This window comes from Agelaius tricolor, unplaced genomic scaffold, assembly GCF_023055355.1.
Source record: "Agelaius tricolor isolate 1412-34295 unplaced genomic scaffold, bAgeTri1.0.p SCAF_3, whole genome shotgun sequence".
Classification (NCBI taxonomy): Eukaryota; Metazoa; Chordata; class Aves; order Passeriformes; family Icteridae; genus Agelaius; species Agelaius tricolor.
Window position 1 is genome coordinate 9876205 of NW_027269263.1, and position 27048 is coordinate 9903252.

General features: G+C 41.9%; 1 protein-coding gene across 1 annotated transcript in view; it reads right to left on the reverse strand.

The window, feature by feature from the left end:
* The window catches only part of DENND5B (DENN domain containing 5B), a 106109-nt gene that overhangs the window by 17718 nt on the left and 61343 nt on the right, over positions 1-27048 (reverse strand). Inside the window, exons 4-11 of the mRNA XM_071422404.1 lie at positions 22339-22526; positions 18612-19145; positions 17033-17264; positions 14808-14958; positions 6314-6407; positions 2818-2949; positions 1685-1837; positions 1152-1230 (exon numbers count right to left, since the gene is read on the reverse strand). Of these exons, the coding sequence (XP_071278505.1) occupies positions 1152-1230; positions 1685-1837; positions 2818-2949; positions 6314-6407; positions 14808-14958; positions 17033-17264; positions 18612-19145; positions 22339-22526 (1563 nt within the window). The remainder of the gene's footprint in view (positions 1-1151; positions 1231-1684; positions 1838-2817; positions 2950-6313; positions 6408-14807; positions 14959-17032; positions 17265-18611; positions 19146-22338; positions 22527-27048) is intronic.

Genomic DNA, 27048 nt, shown 5'->3' on the forward strand with positions numbered 1-27048 from the left:
GCATTTGTTCTACATACAGCTGAAAACAATCTTAAGTGGCTGGTAACTGCACTGTGTCTGTGCATTGTCATTAACTCTATCCTGGAAATGTAGAAGTAGACAAAATGAAAATTCTGAATCTATTACCTATGCCTTCCTTAACCCAGCACTGAACTTGGGAGATCTAGCTTCCTTTTTTTGTGTGTGAAATACCTTAACTTAAATCTGTACAGCAGTGAGTTTTATTAGTAAGAAGTTTCTATGGAGAGCTCACAACTGAGAACAACTCAAATAAAATTAAGCTACAGTAACATATTCAATGCAAAGAATGCTATGCATTTCTGTGCTCTGCTCTGATCAAACCACTTTGTGGTGACACATTTTGCTCTCAGGAATTTGTGCCTGCCAGCCAGATTGTTTAGTGCATTACTCATTGAAGCTTATTAAAAAGTTCTTTCATGGGAGAGACTAGTTTGTCTATAAATGCCTCTTTGAGGACTGATCATAAAAGTTTCCATCTGCAGGATCTGAATTGGAGAGTCCTTGCAAGATGACCCACTGAAGTTCAGAGACTTTTACTACAATACCCCATCTCAAGGTTATCAGAAAACCTCTCTTTAAACACAGAAGTAATTTAGTGACTGTAAGGGGCCCAGCCAAAGCATAAAATGAGCACCTAGACTGATGGACAGAGATCAATTACACAATTTCTGAACTGTACCACCCATCAGTATAGAGATTTACTGAACACAGAGTTATTCATATTGGGATTTGAGAGACAGATTATGCTCACTGAAAGAAAAATGTCAGCTCTCTTATGCCCAGCTCCACACTTTCAGCTTCTTCAGAAATTATTTCTCATGGAGACACTGCTTCTCAAACCTCACTCAATGCTCATTAAAAGGGAATGAAGGTAGTGCACATACATCAAGTGATTTTCCAGACAAGGATGGAAACTATGTGCCTTGGCCTCCAGTGATTTCAATCCATTTTGTCCAGACATCAAGACATCCCCACAATGGTTATGAGAAATCTCAAAAGGTAAACGTGGCATTTAGAAAGCAAATACACTGCAAATCCTGCACGGGTTTCATCTGGTTGCACTCTTCCTCCCATGGCAGAGTTCATTTGCTGAGATGAACTCCTCATGGAGTCACCTGCCAAGTACTCACCTGGAGACTCTGCACTGTGCTCTTGCTTCTCTTCTCTCTCCTGGTACTGAAGCAAATGGGACCACAATGCAGATTTCCCCTGAAAATAAAAAAAAAAATATATAGGCAAAAAAATAACCAGTAATGGCCAATAAACATGGCAGAATAATGGAATGGCATTTGAATGGGTAAAATGTTCAGTAATGGAAGCCAACCCTCCTCTCTTGGGCCATGAAACCTCAAGAGAGAACCACCACTCCCCACTGATTCAGCAGTCACACCACCCACCTTGTTTCTTTTCCTCCCTCTGGGTTTCCTTTGTGAAGGTTGAAAGGGAACAAACCTAACACGTACTTGACAACATCACTGCAACGTCCAGAGGGGAAAACCCCAAAACAATCCCCCCTCAAATAACCCAAACACCCAAAACTCCCCAAACCTTTGCAAAATATGAACCAGAGACACTGATCCCAAAGACACCTCCTGCTTTATCTTGGAGTTACAGCATTGAGTAGCAGCTTAGAAAGTAGAGATGACATTCAATATTTACCAACCTGCTTGACCTGCAGACCATGGCTCCAGATTCTTTCTAGCAGATCACAGAGACTGGCAATCAGTGTATTTTCCTCCAGACCTGTTATGTTGGCTTCTCCGTGTCCCAGCTCAACTGCTTCATGGCCCATTTTCTCTACCAACATGCGTTTAGTCTATAAAAAAAAAAAAATTCCAACAGTTTCTAAGAATATTCTCCAACAAGGAACAGAATTTACAGATGAGTTTACTTACACATGCTTAATCTAGAAACCATGGCTAATAGGGAGAAAACCTATTTGCAGAGACTGTAAATTAACAAAAATAATTATATTTAAAAGTTTTGCTTAACTACTTTGAATCACAGAATACCCTGAGTTGGGAGGGACCCAGAAAGACCACATCCCAGCTCCTGTGCCTGCACAGGACAGCCCCAAGAGTCACACCATGTGTCTGAGAGCTTTGTCCAAACACTTCTTGAACTCTGGCAGAACTTGGTGCTGTGACCACTTTTCCCTGGAGAGCCTGTTCCAGCTGTCCTACTTCTATACCCTTTATTAATTGTCCTATTTCTATGCTGGTGATTTATTACCAAGCAGAGTACAGAACACACGCTCAGTCTTAGCTTCCATTTTAATTCTTGTCACAGCTAATAAAGTTTAACACTCAGGTAAAGGAGTATACTATCAACTGCAACAGACACAAAGAAGTTCTATGTCCATGGCTATGAAAGCTTCTTTAACACCAGGAACTGTTATATTTCATTTGCTCTGCATGAACAACATGCACAAGCTACTCATGCTGAATTCTTCCCTTTTGACCACAGGTCTCCAGGCCTTTCTGTTTAGGCTACATGTAAATATGAACAATTAAAGGAAATCCTCCAGAAGATGTCTGATCATGCTGATTCTCCTTCCTGTCCTTTCTACTTCCATCAACTTCAACTGCATAAACAGAAGAGAAATGAAAACACATTCCTTTCAAAACACGTTCCTTTCTCTTCCAGCTGTTGAAAAACACTACAGGCCTATCCATCCTGCAATAACCAGGTATTCCAGAAGAACCCATGCCATTCCAGCTGTGAACCAGGAGAACATCTGCAGGTGCCCTTTGAGCTGACTGCAATCCAGGGGAGAGCACCCAGGGGATGACCTACCTTCATGCGACATTCCTTCAGCAACCCTTCCACAAATTTCCAGTTGGTCTGTGCAATCACAGCTGGAGAGAGGTCTGACAGTTTGGGCTGCCTTAAATTTTTACCTAAACTCCTTGCCTCCTGCATGTATTTCTAAAAATAAAGAGAATAATTTTAGATATTACAGGTCAGAGTGACTCTTCTCATCAAGCAAGCAAGGTGATGAAAACAAATGAATTAGTGTTAATCTAGAAACACAATCTTGATTTGTCTGATGTTTAGGTGTCAGGCTAGAGAAGTGAAATGATCCCTTCTGACAACAGAAAAAGCAAGATATTTCCCTGGATTGGCACAGAATCAGTCAATATTAGCCAGTGAACTGTGCTGTTAGTGACTAGTATGAAGTTAGCTACAAGTGCATAAAGTGCAATACCTTCGTTCAGCAATAAAGCCAAAACACCAAGGAAGTTTCTTTCCACTGTTATTTCTCACTTAAAAAAAATTAAAATTGTCTAATTTGTGACCAGACTATATATGAATAGGAAAAAAAACCTGAAAATAAATTATGAGAAGCAGAAATACACTTAGTGAATGAGAAACATTTCATCCATTACTTTTCATCTAGATAGTTTATGCAGGAAAAATGAGACTTGACCTTATTCTCAATTAACTTATTGATTACAAGTGAAGCTCATTTTAAACAGAACTGACACTTGGGATCATTCATGTTCTTACTATAGTAATTGTAAAATATGGACAAAAATCAGCATACTCTTTAAAAAAAGATCCAAGCTATAATTGAAGACTTTCAAACTTTTCTGTTCCACTGCCTTGTCTTCAGGATAGGGTATTTTTTGTTTTGGTCTGGGTTTTTTTGGGTGTTTTTTGTTTGGTTGTTTTTGGGTTTTTTTTTTTTGTTAAGCCAAAATCCACAAACCCATCAGCACATGAGCTCTGACCCCAGCATCAGTGAGAGAGCTGCATGCTGAGCAAGGCTGAGAAGTTTGCCACAACTATCAAAATGTTGTTTGAGCATTATTCGTCATTTTGTCTTAAAAAGAGCAAGATAACAGAATATTGCCAAATAAAAGTCTTGAAAAGCAGTGCTCATCGCCTGGAGTGGGAATGCTCTGTTTCCACAGTGGGTCTGTGTCCTGTTAATGATGCTTCTCTGGGGGATGGTATGTGACAATGTCCAGTCTTTCCTGGAAGGAGCAGATCACATCCCTCCAGGGAATTCTCGCTGCTGCTGGCTGGGTTTTCTGGGGAACTGAGAAGTCACTATGGCTGCTGCATCCTTGGAGCTTCCTCTCTGGGCAGAAAATTTATTCCATAGAAACACAGAATGGCTTGGGTTGGAAGAAACCTTAAAGATCACATAGTTCCAAACTTCCTGCCGTGGGCATGGACACCTTCCAGTAGATCAGGAAAAGCAAAACCAAAATCTTAACATATTGAAGTTAATTGAAATAGCAAATAGCTCTCCCCGCCACCCTTTTTTTTTTTTTAATGGAAGTGCAGTTTTTCTGATGCAATCAGATTTTCTCAACACAGAAATTTGGACAAGAACCACTTAGCATCTCCCTAACAGGCCCGACAATAATGTAGGGATCTGCCATGAAAAAGCTGTGTTCCACTGAAATTCTCAGTTAGGGAACTACAGTTTCAAAAATACTGTAAGGATTTTATAATAGTTCAAAAACTACAGGTGGGAATAAAAGAAAAAAGTTACAGACAATGAAAGTATGCTGTCCAGCAAGCAACCTCACAAGTGACTTCCATCTCAGTGCAAAAATTAACAGCAAAATCAGTAAAAAGTAATACAGGGAATACATAACTAGAAAAATTAATATTTCTTTCTAAATGTGAAGGGATAAAAAGTGTGGTTATAGTCTGAAGAGTACAAGACACAGATAACCTTATTCATTGTATAGCTCCTTAATATATTCAAATTAAAAAAACCAAAACCAACAAACTCTAAGGTTCCAGAGAAGACTAAGGGTGGGCTGAGACAATCAGCTGATTGCCCTTTGCCTGTTGCAGCATCCATGCACCACCACCCTTCTTGCACACTGGGATGCAATGGTCCAGCATCCATATAGCAATGCTCTTGGGATGTGACACCCTAAACTGAATAGCCAGGTGAGCAACATGGCGGGGGAAAAACCCCAAAGCAAACTAAAATTCTTGTCTTTTAGCCTTGGAGCCACTGTGTTTTCCAGGGAGCTGGTGTGGAAGCTCCTTTCCAGCTACTTTTCTGACTATAACCACACTTCCAAGCGCTACAGGGACGTGCTCATACTCTACAAAAAGGGGCAGGTTTGAGAGGCAGCAAAGACGGAGGTTCCTCATGCTAACAACATCTCAAAAGCAGCTTTCAACAAGAAGAACTAAAACATACCAGGCAGCATTCAGAGAAGGATTTTTTAGGAGGCCGTGCAGGAGGGGGTGGTCCCTGATCCCACTCCCAGAAGGCCATTGAGTTCTGACGAAGCAAAAGCTCCTCCGAGGGCTAAGAGGAGGCAGATGCCCCAATGGCAGAACAGCCAGAAAGAAAGAGGAGACAAAGCAAAAGAAGCATGCATATGATCCACAGCCAAAAAAAAAGAAGAAAGTAAATACATGACAAAGTACTGAGAAGGCTCTGCTGCCATATACACGCACGAGGCACTGCTTAAAATATACTTGCAAAGCCATGTTAGCAAAAATAGCAACAAACAGGTACAAGTGCTGTTTTGCTGTGTTTCCATGAAACATTGTTCAAAACTATGGTTGAAGAGTCCTCTCATCCACTCAGGTTCTTTTGGAGAGCAAACTCCAACACTGACTATCGGTACTGAGTGAGTTTTACCACAAAACAGCATGAATGTTATATTTTTGCTAGTGACATACAATAGAAGCATATGGACATCAATGGAAAAATGTGGCAGAAAAATATTTAATGAAGAACGAAGAACTGAAAAGATGGGAAAGAAACACATGTATGTGACTGACATTTACAAGATGCATGGGAGTTTCCAAGCTTTAGGCATAAAAAGGCCCCAAAGTCTTAACCTTTCAAATATGTAAAAGGTTAGAAATCTACGTAAAAAGAAAGGAAAAAAGTTCCTTTAAGAAAAAACGGAAGAATCCTGCCTCATTCACTTCTACATGGCTGACATTTACTCAAGGACTTGACTTTTCCAGAGACTTCCACCCTGGCCAGAGTTTGGCAGCTGCACTGCCAGGCTCTGCTGTCTGTGTGCAGTAACACAGCCAGGGTCTAAATCAGCAAATCATTTCCCTGGTGACAATGGGGCTGTCTTGTCCCAAAATAATAAAAGCACTTTATTTATGTTGCGTGCTTTGAAGTTGTGTGGCATCGGTGACAAGCGGAGCAGCATCCAAACGGCTACAGAGACCCAACCAAACCATAGAGTAGCCACAAAACTGCCCCAAGGAACGGGCACATTGTTGTCCAAACCTCCACCTCCTGGATCACAGCTCATGTGAGCTGCCCCCAGAGGAGGCCACCCACCTCCCTCATGTCGTTGTCCAGGGCGATGTGCTCCGAGTGCTGCCGCAGGCGGTCCTTCCTCCGCTGCGTGCTGGCGCTGCGGCTGGCCCAGCGGCTGCAAAACACACAGGGGAGACACAGTGAGCACAAGGAAAGCAGGGGGGAAAGCCTGGGTCAGGAGCTGAAGGACAGCCAGTGGGTCTGCAGCAGAAGAAGGGAAAGCCCAAGCTTGGACTTTGCAGTGAATGTGGGTGTGAGATGGTGCCTGGCCTCCCCGTGGGAAACCACCTGGGAGGTGACAGTCCAGCACTCACCCAAGGGACAAAATTCCCAATGGAAACGTGGGCAGCTGCCTGCCAGGGTCTCCAGTGAGAGCTCCTGGTACCTGAAATGCAGGTCATGCCACAGCATTGATGACATCATTAGGTTAGTCACTGTGCTTAGTTACCCAACACCACTGCTGCATTTAATGAGGCTTGACAAGAACAGCGCCTTTAGCAAAAAACAAAACACAATGATTTATTTTGAGTAGCAATTTCTATGATTGTGCTTTTCTGTGAGAAGTGCTACTTCTCTGTTCTCCACTTTCTGTGGTATTTCCAGGAATTATTTGAGACAAACTTTGCAATTTTAACAACTGTTATTGGGTGCACCTATGTCTAAAGGTTATAAACAATACTGATGTTCCTAGGATTAGTCATGTTGCTATTTTCACCTTAGCTTTTTTTTGCATTTAGTTCCTAAGTACCACAGAAAGCCTTGGGTTTTTTCCATCTGTTCATGTACACCCAGTTGACCTTTTCCTCTCTCCGCACATGTGGCATTGGTGAGGACAGCACTCTCCAGATCCCAAACCCACATATTTTTGTGTGCACTCCAAACAAAAGTATATACAAATAAAATTTGGGATCTAACAGTTTGGGCAAGGAGTTTCAGCAGATGAATGCCTGGGGAGGAAACTCTTGCACAGTGCTGGACTTGGGTTCTGACATGTTGGGCAAAACACTGGAGATGTGCAGGGAGGGGAATCTGACCCAAGAGTAGTGCAGGGATGTGGCCCCTGGTGACCAAAAAAAGGCCTCTGTTTCCAGAGAGAAGAACTTTGCAAACATGAACATAGCTATATTCATCAGTTCCTTGAGAGAGTCAACCAAAGACTGAATTTTGGCTCACCACACAGATACAAAGGGAAAAAAAGCCACAGAAACTGTTATTTAAACAAGTCACACTGAAGTCCCGTTGTACCTCACAAATAACATCAAGAAAACAAGTACAAAGGAAGAAATCTGGGTCTGTATGTAATTATGATTCATCACCTCAGTATCCCATAAGACAACACATTTATTTTTAAAGCATTTTTTTTTTGTGGCCTCAAGTCTCTGCTAACAAAATGAAACAGCCCAATAGGTGTCTGCACAGCAAATGCTGATACCTTCTCAGAGGAACACATCACTGACATAAGTGTCTTTGCACCTCCGTCAGTCACCATTTATTTTTTTCCAGAAGCAACAGCCAAAGCCTCGTTAGATGACAAAGAGGGGGAAAATAAAACCTTACATTATAATAATCTCAACAACCAGAAATGTCACAGAAAAACTCTGTTGAACAGAGGATATTAATGTGACTTTAGCCACTTGGCTCTGGAAACCTTGCATTTATTGCAAGCCAGGACCATGTTTATGTTTCACACAACAGAATGCCAATAACACATTGGAAATTTAAGTTATAGATCAAATATTACCCCATATCATAGTTTTTCTGCTCCAATTTATATGGTTATTTTCTGAATTCTAGACAGAGCTTGGATCCATTTCCATCTGCATTTACTGGAAGATGGAAGAATTGCTTTAAGTGTCCTTTGAGGGAAAACCAAAGGTGAAAGCAGAATGAAAGCCACAGAATAATTACAAAATAACACACCACTATTAAAGCATTTTCAGTTCATTCCAGAGCTGTACTTCACCTGGGAGATAGCACAGACCATTTTCCAGGTTATTAAACAAAACTATTTGAACGTTTTAATCATACAAAAGTGAAAATTGTTGGATGTTCATGCAAAAAAAGACTGCTGCTCATTAGCTGGAGCAATTACAGACAGTGAGCTGCACGTTCCCTCTTTTCCAAACTCTGAAGTAGAGGAAGAGGAGCTGTTGAGTCACTGGGTGAGGTCTGTACATTCAGATGCTGCTCTGAATCTCTCTGGAAGGTTTTGTGAAGATCTAACAGCAGATAAGCAGGATTAAGCAGCTAAATCTTTTAAAGCCTTTTCTTTACTGGGTCACATAGAATTTTTTTTTCCCAAAACAATGCTTCAGTATTACAATAACCATTCCCTCTCCTCAGCAGTGACTGCATTTCAAATTGCTCTTCCTCTCCCTGCAACCACTTGAAGTGATTTTAAGGGGGATTAAAGCCCCAGTGGTGGCATCACCTCCCCATGGAAGCTGAAATCCCATGTGGGTGCCTCTGCCGGCCCTGTCATCAGCTGCTGCTCTATTCACACCTCAGCCCAGGTGCTGCCAAAGCAGCAAAGAAAGCTGTTCTCCCTCCAGCAGCCCTTTGCTTGTTGTTAGCCCCTAGACTTGGGCTTTTCAGATAACCCCTGCTGCCTGTGTCCCTCCTCTCCTTGTCCTGAGGAGATGAAGCCCTCCTGCTGCTCAGCCTGGATGCTGCCCAAGGACTCCCCAACCCCAAAAATGCCTTCTCCCTTTTAGTTTTTTGCTGACAGGGCCATGAGCATGGACTACTGGCAGGTTTCGTTTATTCCTCACAGTGGAGGCATTGCTACAAGCACCAGGTCTCTGGGGATGGAGCAGACACAGCTTGGGTGCTGCAGGGAGCCCAGGGACAAGCTGCCACCATGGAGAAATGAGGAAAGGCTCATTTCAGTGTGTCTGTCTGTATCTAACTCCCATATCCACAGATGAATGCTCCTCACCTCCAGGGACTGTGGAAAAGCAGTGATATTTCAGAGCAGGGACCAGGGAACACTGCTCTGTTCAACATATGGAAATGAAGTAAGGCACCTCCAACTAAGACCTTTGTGATATAAAAGCAGTCAAGTCAGCACCATTTAGTATCAAATTAGACCCAACAAGCATGGGGATAGGTTTGCAGAGGTTGGAGGGAATGTAATGGTGACATTTGAAACATCCCATGTTAAGTATCATCTTTTACATTTCTATAATAAAGGAGGTAAGGTAGTCAGCAGCAAAGCTGCACTGTCAGAAACCATCTAGCAAGACAGCACCTCACACCAGGGACTGGTCATGCTGTACTGTGACCATGTGTACAGATCTCTTTCTTCCCACACCTTCTCCCTGCCCGCCCCTTTTTAAAGTTCCCTTGAGAAATGAAGAAATTATGTCTTCCCAAATCAGACATGGGTGCAGCAGGCAAGATTTATACTGCAAAACATGAACATGCTGCAAGAGAACTTCTTTCTCAGATGGATTTAACCAATATTACCCATCACCATGAAAATCACTATTGTAATTTACACTCCATTTACAGTCATCACAGAGAGAAGGAAAGAGAGAAATGCATTTGTCTATAGGACAGAACCTAAATCTCCTCATATACACCATCTCATGAGGCATGCTGCTATTTAGGTCTGCAAATCATGACAATACCCATTCTACCTATAGAGATCCATCAAAGGAGTTATCTGAGTTTCTGCATTCTAATAAATTAGCACACAGCTGTAGTACAGCCCCAGCAAACCCCCCTAAAACATGCACACATCAAACACACACAGCCTGCACATACAAACTCCTTTCAGGGCTTACATGTGTGGGGCTGTACACAGAGATTCCAAGTGAAACACATGTCAGACCAGACAAGAAAAGGAACATTGAAACTGAGCTCCACCTGATCATGGATGGGGATCCACAGTATCAATCTGCTCCACAAACACTGTTCCATGCTAAGGAGAATGAAGGCTTAGATGGAGACTTAGGCACCTTTTCCATCTCTGCCATAGGGTGAAATAGGAAAGCTCTGAAACTGCTCATTGGAAGGACAAAAATTAGTAAAATGCCTTAAAGAGAGTGGCCTTGCACTGACAGGCTCTTTCAGCAGTTCATATGAAAAGAAGTGATTATAAAGGGTGGCACACACAACTGTCATCCACTGTAAGGAAGAGCTGTAGTGAATTGGCAGCATCACCTGCCCTGAGGAACCACTGTCCTATGAGGTATTTAATTTGCAAGTCCCTTGGGACAGAAGTACTATTCAGAGGAGAGCAAATGGAATAGTGGATGCAAGGATGTCAATGCCCATTTTTCCCTGTCAGCTTTAATTCTGCACAGCTATGTTAAAATGATCTATTAACTCAAAGAAGTTAATTGCACTTTTCCTGCCTTGCACCAGTTGAGCAGAGGATCAGTAGCTCAGGAGACTCACCCATGAGGTTCCAAGTCACCACAATGTGTATTTCCTACCTCAGAGACCTTCTTTAAGCACAGACTGTCAGTCACACTTTATTCCTGCAAATGAATGTATTTGAGTACAAATGGTTCATATTTTCATTGCACCCATCAGTGGTTTGCTACATTAGGTTACCTGAAGTATAGTAACTGCTTGTTTCAGATCTTCTTATGTAAAAGGTGAACTTTTACTACTCACAAAATTTAAATAACCTCAGTGCTGTGTGTGGATGGCTCATTGCTGACTCATTTCGTGCCCACCTAGATGTGCTGCAGAGATGCCACTCTATATTACTTGCAATTGTTTGGCTTGATTAAAAAAGATTATCTCTTCATTTAACACAGCCTTAAAACAGTACCAAACAGACAGGGGGGCAGTAAAAGGCCATATAATATGAAGCACTCATTAAAAGAAAAAGACCATTTGGCATACAAAAAATAATTTAGTTAAAACAAGAACAAATTCTGTCATCACACAGAGACACATCAACCCCTCTGTGTTGTATATACATCATATTTCCTTGATAATCATTACTTGATGTTAAATGCCAGCAACAAGCAAAAAAAGAATCTGCCCCAGGCATATAAACCCTGCACAGCTCCCGCCTTGAAGGAGGGGGCTGAAGATGAAGAGTACAGGACAGTGCCCACCAAGTCATGTCATAAAACAGAGCACAAAAATGAACCAATTCCATACAGTCCTACTGCATGGGTTTTGTAAATAAATACTGACACAGTGGTCAGATCAGAAAAACACAGCTTGGGAACAAATGGAAGTGGCCAGGGCAGGAAAGAAGAAACAATATGGTCGGCAAAGTAAGCAAGGAGGAAAGCAGGGCTCCAATAAAGAAGTGGGAGGGAAAGCAGGCCTAAACAGATAGGAAGGCAAAAAAAGGGTAATTAAAGCCATTTTGTAAATGTGTAACAAAGCAAACCCTTCATTTGAAAACCAAAAGAAGCGAGAAAAAAATGCATTCAGTTGTTCTTTGAAGGCATTCAATACAAATTGCCAGAATGCAAATATATTCCCATGCTTGGGAATCACTGTTTTCCTCTGCAATATTTAATCTCATTTATCAAGCTTCTTAGTACAAATTAAGTTACAAGGTAATCAATTAGATTGAAAACACAGCTTGTTTCATTGTTTTAATTTTGCACTGTAAGCATATTCCCCCTAATTTAACAATTAGCTAATCAAAAACCATGAAGTGTTTATGTAGCTTGGCTTTTTGTCATTCAAATTCCACTCCTGCAAATGCCTCAGCCAGTGGAGCTCCAGCTACAATTTTAAAGCCTGGCAGAAAAAGCACACAGGGAAGAAGGGAACACATAGAAACCACAGTGTGGTGCTGAGGTTTGAGAAAGGAAATGAGGGCTCTGGAAACCACAGCTCTTCTCCAGAAAAACAGAGAAATAAGCCTGAGGGACTGCAGCCTGTTTGCTCCTGGGATGCTTTCTAGGAGGACTTCTGCAGAAGCCACTGCTTTACATAGCTAGAGCAGTGTGGAGGGGATGCTGTTGTACCCAGAGGAAGCTGCAGCTGCTCCCTGTAGATTCAGAAGGTTTTCCCATGATGTGGGAGATGTATCAAAGGCAAGCAGCACAGAGGGAGTCCAAGTGGGACACTGCTGCCTGATGGGAAGGAGGGTAGAATTGGCTTTGGGTTTAGTCTAAATTGTTTAAATCACATATAGGATCTAGAACTGAAACTAGAAGTGTTTGTTGTCTGCATTATATTTGTGATTTAGATATAACATATTACACATGTAACAGCCCAGTTACTGAGGTATTTTCAGTGCTCCTCCTGCTTACAGGAAGGGGACAGCTAGATAACATTCTGAGCTCTGGTTATGTATTTGTTAGTTTATCAGCCCAGAAAGGAAAGCTATAAATCCCTGATTGCTGGCCACTGAGGACATCTTTTCATTAAAACAGCTTTGAACTGGTTTATTTGCTGCTGTCCAGCAACAATTGAATGCAACGTGGGAATTATTCCCCATTTCCCACAAATATACTTCCATACCAAATTCAGGACAAAATTTGCTATGTAAAACTGAAGCCTGCAAAAATAATTCTCATCTACGCAGCAATATCCTTTGCCTTAATTTTATAATATAAACACACAACAGCTACACCTGAAGAGTCTGGAAATGTAGCTGGAATGTTCTCTTCGCCCATGCTCATAGGCAAAGCTCCAGTCCTGTATCTATCTCCAAGAATCATACACTGGGAAATTGAAATTTATGGAAGACTATACTTCAACTGGTTTTGTGGTCAGAAGAGTCACACTGCTTTTGCAGAAGGCAAGGAAAAGCTGTTCTATACATGGGTGTAAAATCAGCAGAATTACACGTCCTAAATGGGAGAGAAAGAGTCTTCTCAGCTGCTCACATGAAAACCAGGCAGAAGAAAGATATAAACAGATGGTCTTGAGATTTTCCAATTACAAGCCTTTTTGGCAACATACAACTGGAGGAATTCCAAACACTTGTCACTTTGACACCGCTTTGTGGTAAGCAATGGGATTTTGGAACTTAAAAATTCTGAAATATGCTGTGATCTAAATCAAAATCACCACTCAAGGAGTTAAAGTCAATTTAGAACAGGTACCAATCTAATGGAAGCAAATCTCAAAGAGCATAAGGAAAACTATTTTTAAGTGATGCTTATTCATAGATTCACTATGATTTTGCAATAGACACAGAAGATTTAAGCAACTTTATGCAGGCTAGGCACACTCTCACTGTTGCTGACACTGTGAAATTGAAACCCACCCATAAGAATAAGAGGCAGACTGCTAAATACAGCATCTCACAAGATGAAGAAATCCTCCATTCCTGAAAGGACCATTTCCCATACAATTCTATCTCCATTTGCAGGAACCCTGAAAGCAAAGGAACTTTGAAATATGAATTCCTCCTCTGTGATTGGTTCTGGGGTTTTAAAAATTTCTTTTAAAGAATTCCATTTCTTTAAACATTCAGTGCTTAAGGATCTCTTTTATTATCATTTGCAATTTTTATTCCTAGCAGGTTATTCAGAAGGGCTTAGCTAGCATTGGTATGCACAAAAGGTGTTTAAATAGAACTGAGTGGGCACCTCATGGAGAAGCTCATGTGCATGCACATGTCTAAAACAAGAGGCAGCTTTAACATTTGGACAACTTTGAACCCTTTAAAGCTCTTGGATTTCCCTGCTGTGTGCTCCCACATTTTGACTACCTGAGGGCTTCAGCTGATAATTTAATGAGCTTGTAATCAGTGATGCACAAATATTTCACTTTTGAAGAGGGAGAAACCTCTCATTCATAGGTTTTGCAGGAAGAAAGACTAAAAATAAAGGAACTCACAGTACTTATTTTGTATTATAACTGTAAAGTGTATCAGTGCTCCAGGTTCCCATTTTGCATTAGGTAAAGGAGCCATCTAATGGCATGCTCAATTCCACAGCTATAGGTAACACTAGCCTCTTATCAAAGTACATCACAGAACCTTATCAGATTCAAAAAAGAAGTATGTGACATACAGACTCACATACTTTCCACCCTCACCAAGTTACTCTTCCAGGGTATTCCAATGTGGTAACTCAAAGAGAGCTACAAAAAACTCTGGGTCACGTAATAACAGCTAAAGAAAAGAAAGAAAAAGAGCGGACACTAATTTCATTCCACATGATGGTGTGAAGGTTTCAACACCAAAATTTCTTTCAGAATCTGAATTTTGGCTTGAGTTCCCAAATTACTGTTTTTAGTGCAAAACAGTCAAACAATTCATTTGAAACTCATAAGACCAATTACAAAAAAAAACTATGTATGAGAATACAGAATAGTTACCACTCAATAGAAAACAGCAGTGAGGAATCTTCCCCAAAACAGCTAATGCTTCCTGACATAACCCAAACTATGGTCCTATTTTCAAAAGTCACAGCCCATGAAACGGGCTGAAAAAAACCTGAAATGGAAACAGCTGTTAGTTTTCCATTCATTAGACTGGCTATATGCCATCCAAAATTAGGACTTCTGTCCAATGATGTGAAGCATTTGTATGAGAAACCTGTTTTTAAATCCAGGAAATAAAACCTGCGCTTACTTGTTATTGGTGGGTCCCGTTGCCAAGACATCTGATTGCAGCTTTGGGAAAAATCCTTGCTCGTATTTCCCTTGGCCAATCTTCATGTCGAGCAGGTGGGGGTGGATGGCTGTGTGGTCAATCTTCATCAGGCGCTGCTCGATGGACTGGGCTGCAGGTGACAGTCACAGGTGAGCAATTGTGTCACCACCCACCCGAGGGCACGCGCTGCCACAACAGCACTGGTCATGCTCAGAGCCCTGGAAACCCACTGGAGTTAAATGGTGACCTTAGACACAAATCTGCCACTCGCAGAGGTGAGGAGACACTTGTGCTGTAGGGATCTTAATTTTGCTTTTAGTTTCTTTACCCAACACAACGAGCACCGGTGCAAGCAAGTTAGCTGTTAAGCAAGCAGGTATTTACAGGAGCCTACGAGATGCATTAGGAGCTGGCAACAGCAATGCCATCTTCCCCTGAAATTCCTTGTTTGATTTTAAGGCTTCTTCAGCAGAACAGAGACCTCCAAGGCCAGCTGCAGCCCTGTGGGACTGGGCACCTTGCTTAGCCCCAGACATGTTGGTCCCTGGGCAGATGCTTGTGGAGGGACACCTGAGTTTTGCAAACATCTGGGACTATAAATATCCTCTTCCTGAATTTAGATATGCCTTTACTGGATGGCAGGCCTTCAAAAAGCATAGCTAACTGTAGTAAGACCTAAGCAGCATCAGGAAGATGAGCAGATTCTTGGAAACAAGGAAGGCTATGGTAAGATGGGAGAGGGCTCCCCAGGAATCTCAGCTCCACTGAAACTAAAGCAGTTCAAAATCCTTTGCTTCAGGGATTTGAGGGTTTCAATCTCAAACCTCAAATAGAATGAAAATTAAACCTGTCACCCTCTTAATTTGTGAAGAACTTGGGAAAGGAGGTGTATGGGTAAATTCAGCATTTAATTAGCAACTTTAATATTCAACTCTTTCTAGCCCATCTATTAACGGGCAGGCCTGTTCCTTCAGCGTATCACAGCTACAGGATACATATGCAAAGTGTGGAAGCTAAACCTGTTTTCCATTTGTTAAGAATAACATATAACTCATTTCCTGTTTTATAAAAGTGTGATGGGAAAGAAGCTGTCACAAGATTTACATACATTATCATTAGAAACTCAGCAAGTATTTTTACCCTTCTAAAAAAAATAAAAATCACTTTGTATGGTTCCATTTTGGAGAAAAGGAGTGGGTAGTGTGGGGTCAGAGGATTTGAAGGGTTCCAAAAATAGTTAAACAAACAGGTGTTGGATCAGTGCTGGGGTCACATATACTGTGAATGGTAAATATGAAGGAAAATTGATATTACTATCAGTTTGCTGCTTTTCACAAGACAGAATATGAGGTTCTGGTGCCACAATATCTGCCAAAACTAGACGCTGAATAGACAGCTGACCTGCAAATTAGAATTGGTTTAGACAGAAAAATTTAAACAGACACAGATTTCTATTTCTGACATGTTTACAGCAAGTAAAACACTGAAGGAGTTAAACCTAAAAAAAGCCCCACGAGAAATATGTTTGCCCTATCTTACTACTATGTGTCCCAACAAATTTAGGAGTATCATTTCCTTGTATTACTTAGAAATTAAATAAATACTTGCACAAGCATTAAACTAGAAATTCAAATATAATTTGGAAAGGCATCCTGTGACAGTAACAGAAAAAGATTCCAATCCTTCAGTACAGTGTATTGTTCATTAACACTGAACATCTATTGCTAGAGGTACTAAATATGCCACACAGGATTACATCCCCACCCAGCATCCCCTGCTGCTCTAACCAAATGGTGTAAGGCTAAACAATGTCTTTTTATGGAAGGGGGAGACAAGGCCAGTGGACCAGACACCAGGGCTTGACTCCTCCGTGTGGCTGGCACTGGTCCCACCACCAGGGTGAAGGAAAGCTCTCCTGGAAAAGGAACAGGAGCTGCCTGAAATGAGAAACTGTGAGCCAGTTCCATTTGGGTTTGGCTTGATTTTATTAAAGGCACCAGCCCTGGAGAGCTCAAAGAGAAGGCTCCTGCCATTTCTGGTCTTTAACAGGATGATTAAGTTGCAGCTGAGATAAGGACACTGCTGAGTCCTCCTCAGGTAGCTCCAGGACTTTATCAACTGCAACACTCAGATGACTGAGGACCTATATTTCTTGGTGGCTGACATTGTACTTGTGAATATTTTACCAGCCCATCTGAACATACCTGCTTCTTTCAGAGTGCTGCATTTCTGGTAGTTGGATGTCCGCAGTGCAGGGGCCCTGACGTTATACAGCCTTATTTTCTCAATTCTGGAGTCAAAAACTCGTAGAAAAGGGTCCTTCTCCTCCCACTGGGACATTATCTTATTGTCTATGAAGGTTGCAAACATCTGTGTTTCGATGAAGTGTGAAAGGAATGGGAGGTAAGGCTCGGGTTGGTCCGAAAGGAAGGAAGCCTGAAATACAGAACAGCTCATTAGTGCCACATTCATGCTCAGCACTGATGTGCCCAGCCATCCTTCAGCAGAGAACTGATCCAGCAGCCAGCAGGAAGGCTTGGACAAGGCTTCCCTCACTGCAGAAACACCTCTCAGAGAGCTGTGAACCCATCTACAAAGGGGTTTGGTTCACAACTGTAAGAAATAAGCAGTCAGGGAGGCTTTGACAGCTGGAACAAAGGGGTATCAAGTTACTAAAGTAGTGCTCATACTGCCTGCTTTTTCAAAGCAACCTAGTAGCTCTCACCCCCAGGAATAAACCCTGTGAAATGCATGGCAGACGATCACATGTGCCCCCATGGCACCTCTGGTCTGGGCATCATTGCCTGGAACCATATCACTTAAAGTGTCATACATATCAAGGGGTGCACAGTGCTCTTCAGTGATGTTACACAGCGCAATTAATCATGAATTTCCAATTAAAATTGACTGTGTGTCTAAATCTCTAACTGAGCTTTGAAAACTGTAAACTTAACAGCCCATTTTATTGCAGAAGCACTAGCAGAGATTGCCTAAACAACCCCATCCTTTTGAATGCTACACTGTTTTAATGGCCAAAACCAAACAAACCAATAAAAGGCATGGCAGCAATTTTTGTAAATCAAAAACTGACTCAGATCAGTATTTAGTCTGTTCCTCACTGTTCATCCTCTTAACCTTCTCCTTAGAGAAGGACTTGGACCTAAAAAAGATGATGGCTAAGAATACTATCTGCTTTGTAGGGTCACTCAGCAGCTGTGCAAGGTTCCCAACATTTCCCATTCTTTTTGCTGTCCTCCCATCTATTTATATTCCCATTTCTAATCTCAAGAGATTCCTTTTCCCTCTTATGCGTACACAACAACGGAGTCATAACAATACTCTTTAAGTGACAACCTTCTTCAGAACAACATCACCCATTACCAAAACCTCTACCATGAGATTAGGAAAAATGAAAGATTAGATTTGGTTTTTTATCTCAAGTGTGAACCTCTCCTCCCAGCAATCAAAAAAAAGAAAGAAAGACAGAAAAAGAAGTCACTTAGCATTGTTACCCTTCCACCAAGCCCACAGGAGCAGCCCCACGAGCTGGGCAGAAGCCTGCCAGCTTGCTTTGTACAAGCCAGGATGGCTCTGAACAGCTCAGTGGATGCGCTCCGATTCACTCTGGCAGGAGATCTGGCCCTGTGTAATGGAAACGGACAAATCTTGCAGCGAGGCAGATGAGGAACGGCAGACCAAAGAGAACCTAGGCTATATTTACACAAACACAGCTATCCTCCCTCCCCCTTTTAGATGGAGACATGAACACATGGCTATCTTTACTTTGTCAAAGTTTTGCATTTGTTCCCTGTTTGTCAGCCACGACTCCATGTCGGGGGCAGCCTGGATGACGAAAGCCTCGTAGTCTGCGAACAGCTGCGTGAAGCGGTTGGCGAAAACCTCGCGGAGCTGCACGTTCAGTTTGTAGTCCCTCAGCTCCAGCTCCTCACAGGACAGCTTCCCATCCTTCTCCTCTGTGAGGGGGGGGCTGATGGTCATTTTCTCCATGGTCACGCCTGTTCTCTTGGCCAGGGCCTGCAGGCGGGCAATGGTCTCGTTGCCTTTCAGCAGCTCGTACATATTGAGGGCATTGCTGGGGATGTTCCCGTTCTTCTTGTCGTTCACCAGGTCGCTAAGAACCAAGTTCTTGAGTTTGGTGGCGCTGTCACTGCAATGCAGGTTGCCTTCTGGAGGGATCCCAAACTGCAGGAGAACCTCAGAGATTTCCTGGATAAACTCCAGCTTGTTGGGGAACTGTGGGAATTCCTCTGGCAGTTCAATGAAATGGTTATCGATGTCTACAAAACACAAGTTTGCCTGCAATACAAACAAAAGTTTCAAAATGGACACTCAGCACTGAACTGGTTCCCCTGTGATGTAGCCCTTTCTCCCAGGGTGCTTCCAGACAGAAGGGTAAGTGCACACATATGCAGGACACTTTAGCTGTGTTGTCTAGCCCATGACATTTCAGACTTCAGGAAAGCTGAGGGTCAACTGCATGACAAATAAAGGCTCCTGCATTCTCCTGTTTCCCCAGGGCACGCAGACCCCAAACTCTCCACTACAAAGATCTCATACACCCTCTCAGAGCAGCCAAGGACACACCACCAAGCAGGAAGTGCAGCACCACTTCTCAGCCCATGCAAATACCCTTTGTGTGAATTACTGCATCTCACAGGCACATTTATTTTACCAACTGCAAGAAGCCTCTGCAGCTGTGCTACCAGGAAATGAGATGTTCAGTGAGAAAGATGATGCTGCTTCAAGCAAAACTACAAAAGAGGGTCCCACAGAAATCCTTTGGGATTATGTCTGAGTACAGTTTGTCCACTAGAGGCTGAGTCTTGTCTCCCCACTCCCCTGACCCTCTGTTTCCATGGAGGCTTTTAATAGTGGCAATTCCTCTGTCTGAGATTTAAAGAGAGTGCTCTTAGCTTTGCTATGAATGGAGATGGATCTCAGTCTGGTAAGATTAAAGTTAAGTGAAGACATTAATCTAGCAGGGCAGATACTTTTACTAGGTAAGTGTCAATGGAGGGATAGAAGAACCCCACATAAAAATTAATTACATTGCAAATGCACCCTCAGGAATAACAGCAGAATGAAAAACAGTAATTGATCTTCAGAATGGTGGCTTACATCTAAAATTCACTGTCTGAGTGCACTGTGCTGAGTAAAATCTTAACCCAGGTCAGATTCCCAAGGTGCTGAGCTCTGATGTGTTTTATCCTGGCATAAAACTGCAGAACAGGAGATGCAGAAAACCCACAGGGCAGCAGCAGGTCTTTGTTAGCCTGATTTGGCCATTAGCACAGCTCCTCTGCCTTCTTTCAGGCACTTTTAGTGTTCTTTACTTCTTACCAAACACCCTAGACTAATCTTCAGGTTATGTGGAAACAAATTAATTATTTTCCTTCATTTTTGAGAGGTTAATTTTCAGCCAGACAATACATTCCACAACAAATATGTTTATAATATATTGGATATCTCAGGGACATGTTTATTAACATTAATCATATTTCACATAGATACTTTAAAGCATATTAGGATTCATCTGGTAAAGGAGAAGTGTCCCTTCAGCTTTTTTTAAATTTAGTTTGTACAAAGAAATGCATTTCTCCATACAAAACAATTTGATTAAACTATGTAGCTATTACACAGTTGTGGTATGCATCAGTACAGTTCTTTAGCTCAGGGACTGCCTTCTTATCTATCAATATTTCATTTCAAAGGCTTTTTAATTTCAGCTCTGCATATCATTTACAAAATTCGAAAAATGAGATTTAGATTCAGAAAACCCTTGGGGAATTGGTCTCACTTCTCTCTTCAAAAACATCTGATGATTAAAGTTAATGCAGGGAGATTAGTAACCTTAAGACAGCATGATGGCCAGTTGTTACAATTTTTATCTCTAACAAACAAATGGTTTATATTTAGAGCAAGAGCTTGAAAAGCTAGCCCCTGGCCTGAACAATAAAGGAATGCTGATGTGAACAGTGCTTCATCACTGCTCGCATGCTGACGGGTTTTTTATTTTTTATTGTCTAGAGGAATTTGAGATTCAGGATCCTCCCTGTTCAATGTGTCGTATTTCTTTTCCTCTCTCACAGCTGCTGGACCTGTGGTATTCCTAAATGCTGATATTTTTCACTCATTTGTTAAACATCATGGAGGGGGCAGATTCCACCCCGCTCTTACTCTTTTCTCCCTGGTGGTATTTGTTATTCCAACGATGCTGCAATACTAAATACTGTCACATTAACATATTAATTTAAAGAAAATGACAGCTTAATCTGCTAACCAAAAGCATGTAACTAATAATTTTAAAAATTGCAGTGATTATATAATATTAGCATGGTTTTACTGAGGAGCATAGCTAGATAGCAGCCTTGCTTCCACACCAGCGCAGATTTCATGTGCTTCAGTCACTGTACCCAGGAGGTAAAACTTGATTTGCAGTTCCACACCACTGAGGCTGACTCAGCCACCTTCATGCAGTATGTAAAATAGATCTTTATTAAAAAATGTATTTCCCCTGCCCTGTGTCTATCCCTCCACTTCCACACAAAAACTCCCACTGCTGCTGTTCCCATCTGCCATCTCAGTCAGAGCAGGTATTTGGAATCCTTAAGGACTCTGCCCCCAGGAGAGTCTCCTCAGCACAGCCACTGGCAGGAGATGTTGCTGCTGTACAAACAGGTACTTTTGGGGTTCCCACTGATTTTAAGAGGAAACCTAAGTTTAAAAGCACATGGTATGCTCTCGTTCCAGTCACCCTCTGGAATGCAGACAGGTGAGCCATAGCCCAAAGACTCTGCTGTATGGCCAGGTTAAAATGTGAAGCAGTTTTAATCACCTTGTCAAATTTTGAGGAGGAAAAAAACTCCATTCACTCTCCACCACTACCAAGCATTTAACCCTGAGATTAAGAGGATGACCTCTCCTTCCTTTTTTTTTTCCTCTCTAAGTGGCTCATAGGCACAGTACTAATGCAAGCCTGGCTTGTTTGAGGCCAGGACACTGGTCTAGTAAGAGACCAGGAACACAGGGGCTCAGCCACAGATGGGATGAGGCTGGCAGGACACAGGAAGCTCCTCAGCAGCAAGGGGACAGGTTTACACCATCTAGCACCTCCACCTGAGATCCAGACCCATCGAGATCCTCCCCCAACAAAATGCTCTTCAGCCCTCTGTCAGTAGGGCTGTGACACCGATGGAGTAACAAAACCTGGTGGAGTGCATGATGTAGGGAAAACCAACAAAATTTCAGCTTTGTCACCACAAACCGGAGAAAGAGAAGCATTTAGAAATCAAAACACTAAGTGGTACTCACAAAATTCAGAAATGGACCAAGAAGGGCAGTGGAGACTTCCCTACTATGTCACTGCTGCTGGCAATCAGTATCCACAGCACCAGAGAAGCCTCCTACCAGCAGGCATTATTTCCCAGCAGTAATTCACACATCTATTGGGCAGACACTCCAGCAAAGCCCCCCCAAGGTGGGCACTGACCTCCTGAGGCAGCTCCAGCTTGGAGCGGTCGGTTCCCTCCTTAGACTGCAGCCCCATCAGGTAGGGAACAGGAGCATCCAGGAAATGCAGGAGAGAGGCAGGAAGGATGGGGACATAGACGTGCTGCCACTGGAACGGGAACAGCAGCGTTGTGATTCCCTCTGCCACCGTCATCAGCCGCTGATAATCTAGACATGGCAGAGAAAGACAGATATTGAATTATCTCCCTGTGTTCTGCTTTTGAGATCTGTTTGGCAAGGATATCTGTGAAAAAACAAGACAGAAACCATGTATATATGGTAAGATGTTGTTTGGAAAATAAGACAGAACTTAAAAACCTTAAACATTATTTCAATCTGTTAAAACTCACTCCTCCTGTAAAGAAAGAGCTGAGCATAGGTATCATACCTTCTCTAGATCTATTCTATCATTAAATTAATTTATTAAAAAGATACCAAAAGTTCTGTCTCTAGTACAGGATTATACTCTAATTCCATAATAAGCATGTATTTTTACATGGGAAGAAAAGGAAAAAGAAGTGAATTTCAAGGAAACATCATGGTTTCTGGCTTGCTCCTGCCTGCCTGCTTCTGCTCCACTTGCCTTCTATTTCCAAAGCTGAGTGTACTTTCCAGAAGATTTATCTTGGTCACATAACAGCATTAGTTTACAGTCCCTAAGTATATAAAAGCAGTGCTTTTAAGTTAAATCCAAACAGAAGCCCAATATAAATTTAGTTCTCAAATATATTCTGCACAGCTAGTGTATTTATATTATGTTACTTTCCCAAATTTGTCTTTAACCCACTAGTTCATTGCTTTGAAATATTTTGATTTTAGTAGGCACATAGTGCATTATTTTTAAATTAAAATTTCTTTTGGTCCAGCTGAGCTGAATGTTTCAGAATTTGGGTAACAGAAAATTATTTAACAAATATCCAGTCAGCATGACGCAATAGCACAAGATATTTATTAATACAAATGAGGGGATAAATTGAGCACAATTTTTTAATACAAATAAATAAATCACATACTGGTCTTAAAGAGATGGTCATCCTTACAGCAAATCTCAAACTGCAGACCAACCATCGGGAAAAGGTAAAGACCCCTGGGTTTGTAAGCTCCATGGCAGTGTCCAAACCCAAGCCTCATCAGTGCCAGGCAAGTCTCACAAGCTCTGGCTTGAACAACCACAAGAACTTCCCTCTCATAGAGGCCAGACCCAGATCCTGGGTAACACTTGGGATGTTGCCCATCTCTCCTAATTCTCTCTGCCCCACTCCAGGAGACGAAAGATATCTGTATGAACACCCTGGTTCTGAGTCAGGTGAGAAGGCTTTTTCCTCCAGCCCCATTGACTGCTTTTGCCTGGAGAGGATCCCAGCTTTACCCTTCCCATTTCCTGAACATCCCAGCCCGAGACCTTGGCAGACACCAACAGCAGCAAAAGTGCTGTCATCTGACACTGCTCAGCTATTAGGAGGTCACTGGGAAGATGTTCTTGAATAAATATGCAAATTCCAACAACAAATTGCATCACCCGTTCTCCTTGCTAGCAGCTCTCTGTGGAAAACCAGCCATGATCTGCAGAAGGTCAGCTGGCAGGGCAAAAACCATTTTTCATCTTGTCTTACTAATAGCTATTCAGTCAGCCTGCAAAATTGTCATGCATACAAGTCAGTCTCAAGGTTACACCTCCAAAACGCTCCCAGCTACAGATCAGTCACTTATGAATCCCTGCCCATGCAATGGTCTGCAGCTACACTTGTGCATTCCCTGTCTTGTTGAAGAGCACTTACACAAACTCAAGTTATAATACCTACTTGGAGAAGCTTAGGAGCCTCATAACATTTCATAACTATGAAAGCTTTAAAGGTTAAAAAATCAAATAGAAAAAGCAGCATGTCCTAGTATGTGAAACATTTTCCAAGTCTGTCGTGATCTACACAGCCACAGGAAGAAACAGGTCTCGGCAGAAAAGATGCAAGCATCATTTTGAATAAGGGTATTCAGCTCTGGAAATGCATGCTGACTTTTCTCTGGTGCTACAGATAATATTTAACATGGTCACTAGCACAAATTTTGTAACCAATTTATTATGAGAAAAGCTGATTAAAAAAAAAAAAAAACAAAAAACCTAGTGATGACTAAATTATTAGACTAGCAATGCTTGTCAGTGATTAGCAGATGAAAAATGTTTATGTACCCAGCAGTTTTGACTGAAGAGAGGCAAGTTCCAGTTTCCTCCAGAAAACAATATACAAAAATCTGTAAATACTTTTTTGTTATCTGTTTAAAGAAGCCAAACTCTAATTACTTTTTACATACTTTCAAGCTATATGAGGTTAGATACCTATCTTATAAAGCCTGAAATAATTTTTGATGGAGGGATTCTTGTACCTATCATCATTTGAGGGAAACTTACATGGCTACTGAGGACAACCTGGAAACAGCAGATTGAGCAAATGGCCTCAAGTTGTGCCTGAGGAGGTTTAGATTAGATGTTAGGAAAAAATTTCTCCACTGAAAGGGTTGCTGAGCATTGCAAGAGGCTGTCCAGGGAAGGGGTTGAGTCACCATCCCTGGAGGCATCTAGAAGACGTGTAAAAATGGCAATTAGAGACATGATTGAATGGTGGGTTTGGCAGTGTTAGGTTTACAGCTGGAGTTGACCTTTTCCAGCCAAAATTATTCTAAGACTCTTCATGTTCAAAGCTCCATCCCCATTTTGTTCAGAGAACATTTTCCAAGAGAAACTGCTCAAGGAGGAGAACCCCAGGGCAAAGTGGGCCCTGGGGCTTCTACTGCAACCACTCTCTCCTAATATCTTAGCTGGATGTTGTGGCATTTGCATTCTCTGAAAAAATTCCTTTGCCTGGGGTTTTTCTCTTGGGAAGCTGAAAGGCAATGAGAGAGGCCTCAGAGAAAAGGAAAATAATCCTTATCTCATTTGCTTCTCCTGTGTTGTACTTGTCTAGAACGTGTTTGGAGATTGTTTACCCACAGGTGATTGTTTCATTGGTTTCTGGTGTGAGTTGTTTTCACTCTTTGGCCAATCGGGGCCAAGCTGTGTCAGGACTCTGGAAAGAGTCACAAGTTTTCATTATTAGCTTTTTAGCATTCAGTAAGTATCCTTCTTGTACTCTTTAATATAGTATAGTATTCTTTAATATAATGTAGTATAATATAGTAATAAATTGGCCTTCTGAGAACATGGAGTCAGATGCATCATTCTCTCCCCTCGTTGGTGAGAAAGCATTTACAATAGGATGTGGTGCAGCATTGTCTCTCACACAACCTTTTCACTAAGTGATGGGCAGCAGAGTCAAACTCAAAGGCTTTGGATCCACCTCCCTTTTCCAGTACCATCACCATCCTCCAGGGGATCCTGGCCAAGCACCTCAATTCCCTGTGCAGGACATGCCAGGGCTGCAGGGACCTGCTCCCCTGCAGGCTGGCAGTTCTGCTGCTCCAGCACCATCCTCAGCCATGCTTTACCCAGCTCTGGTAACATTCACATGGCTCATAAGAAAAAGGGCTTAAAACGCACACCCTGAGATATTCCTGTAGAATTACCAACCACTGTTTTCTGCTGGAGATGGAAATGGTTCCAGCACTTGAACATCAGTTCCCTACAAATGTTTTTCTGAGAGAGGACAAAGCTTGACAATTTTTTTGTCTTGGTGTTGATTCTCCATAATGCAATAACAGGACAATAATCAGTAAGAAATATCTATTCCAAAGACCTTAAAGTTCAAACACAGGCAGTGACTGAAGAAACAAAATAATCTTCTCTTCATTGTACATACTGGGGAAAATCTCTGAGATGTTAAGCAATTCATAAAGCTCAACATAAAAATTACTTTTCCTGCCACCAAAGTCTGGTATCTCAAAATCCTTCCCATGCTGCAGCAGAGCAAAACCAAGATCCTTTGAGAAGGCAACAAGACATCAGTGTTATCCCTGCTCCAAAGAGCTAAGACCACATATAGGTTCTACCCCCAAAACAGAAGAGAATGTCACCTGAGACCTTCTCAGTAAATTCCCAATCACAGGAACTGTGTGCACAAGGCATGTGTAAGGGCACACACACTCATTCTCCCCAGAAATGGTGTTCCTGCTGGGAACAGTGCACTGTTACTCCAGTTTCAACACCTCCAGCCTTCCCAATGAAAGCAGAGCTTGGCCATTTTCCAACTCTCTGTTCCAGTAACCTACCAAAGGTAGGGCAGAAAGCTTACCACAGAGCTGGAGTCACAGCCTGGATCCTCTAAATCCAGTCCAAGGCTTTTAAAATAGACTGCTTCTTTATTTTCCTTTTGAAGTCTCACTTTACATACATTTTGAAAGCACTTGGAAGCATTTGAAGAGATGAGTTACCTGGACACCACTTCCTTTGCTCTACTGCTTTTAGAACACACATAAAGGATAACAGCAGCTTTGCAAAGCCACATATTTAAAAATGCACCCTGGAAGATGATAATCAGATGGTATTCTCAAAGAGTACCTTATCAATATGCACAAAACAATTGTCATTAAACAAAATAAAGCAAACCAACAACAGAGAACAGAAAAACATCAATGAACCTGAATGAATAAAACTAATTCTTTAGAGGCAAACACCTGAACAGGCTTTAAAGCATTCTTGTGACCAACAGTTTTTCCACATGCTTCCTCTTCAATCCAAGTATTATAAGTAATTGTTATGCAA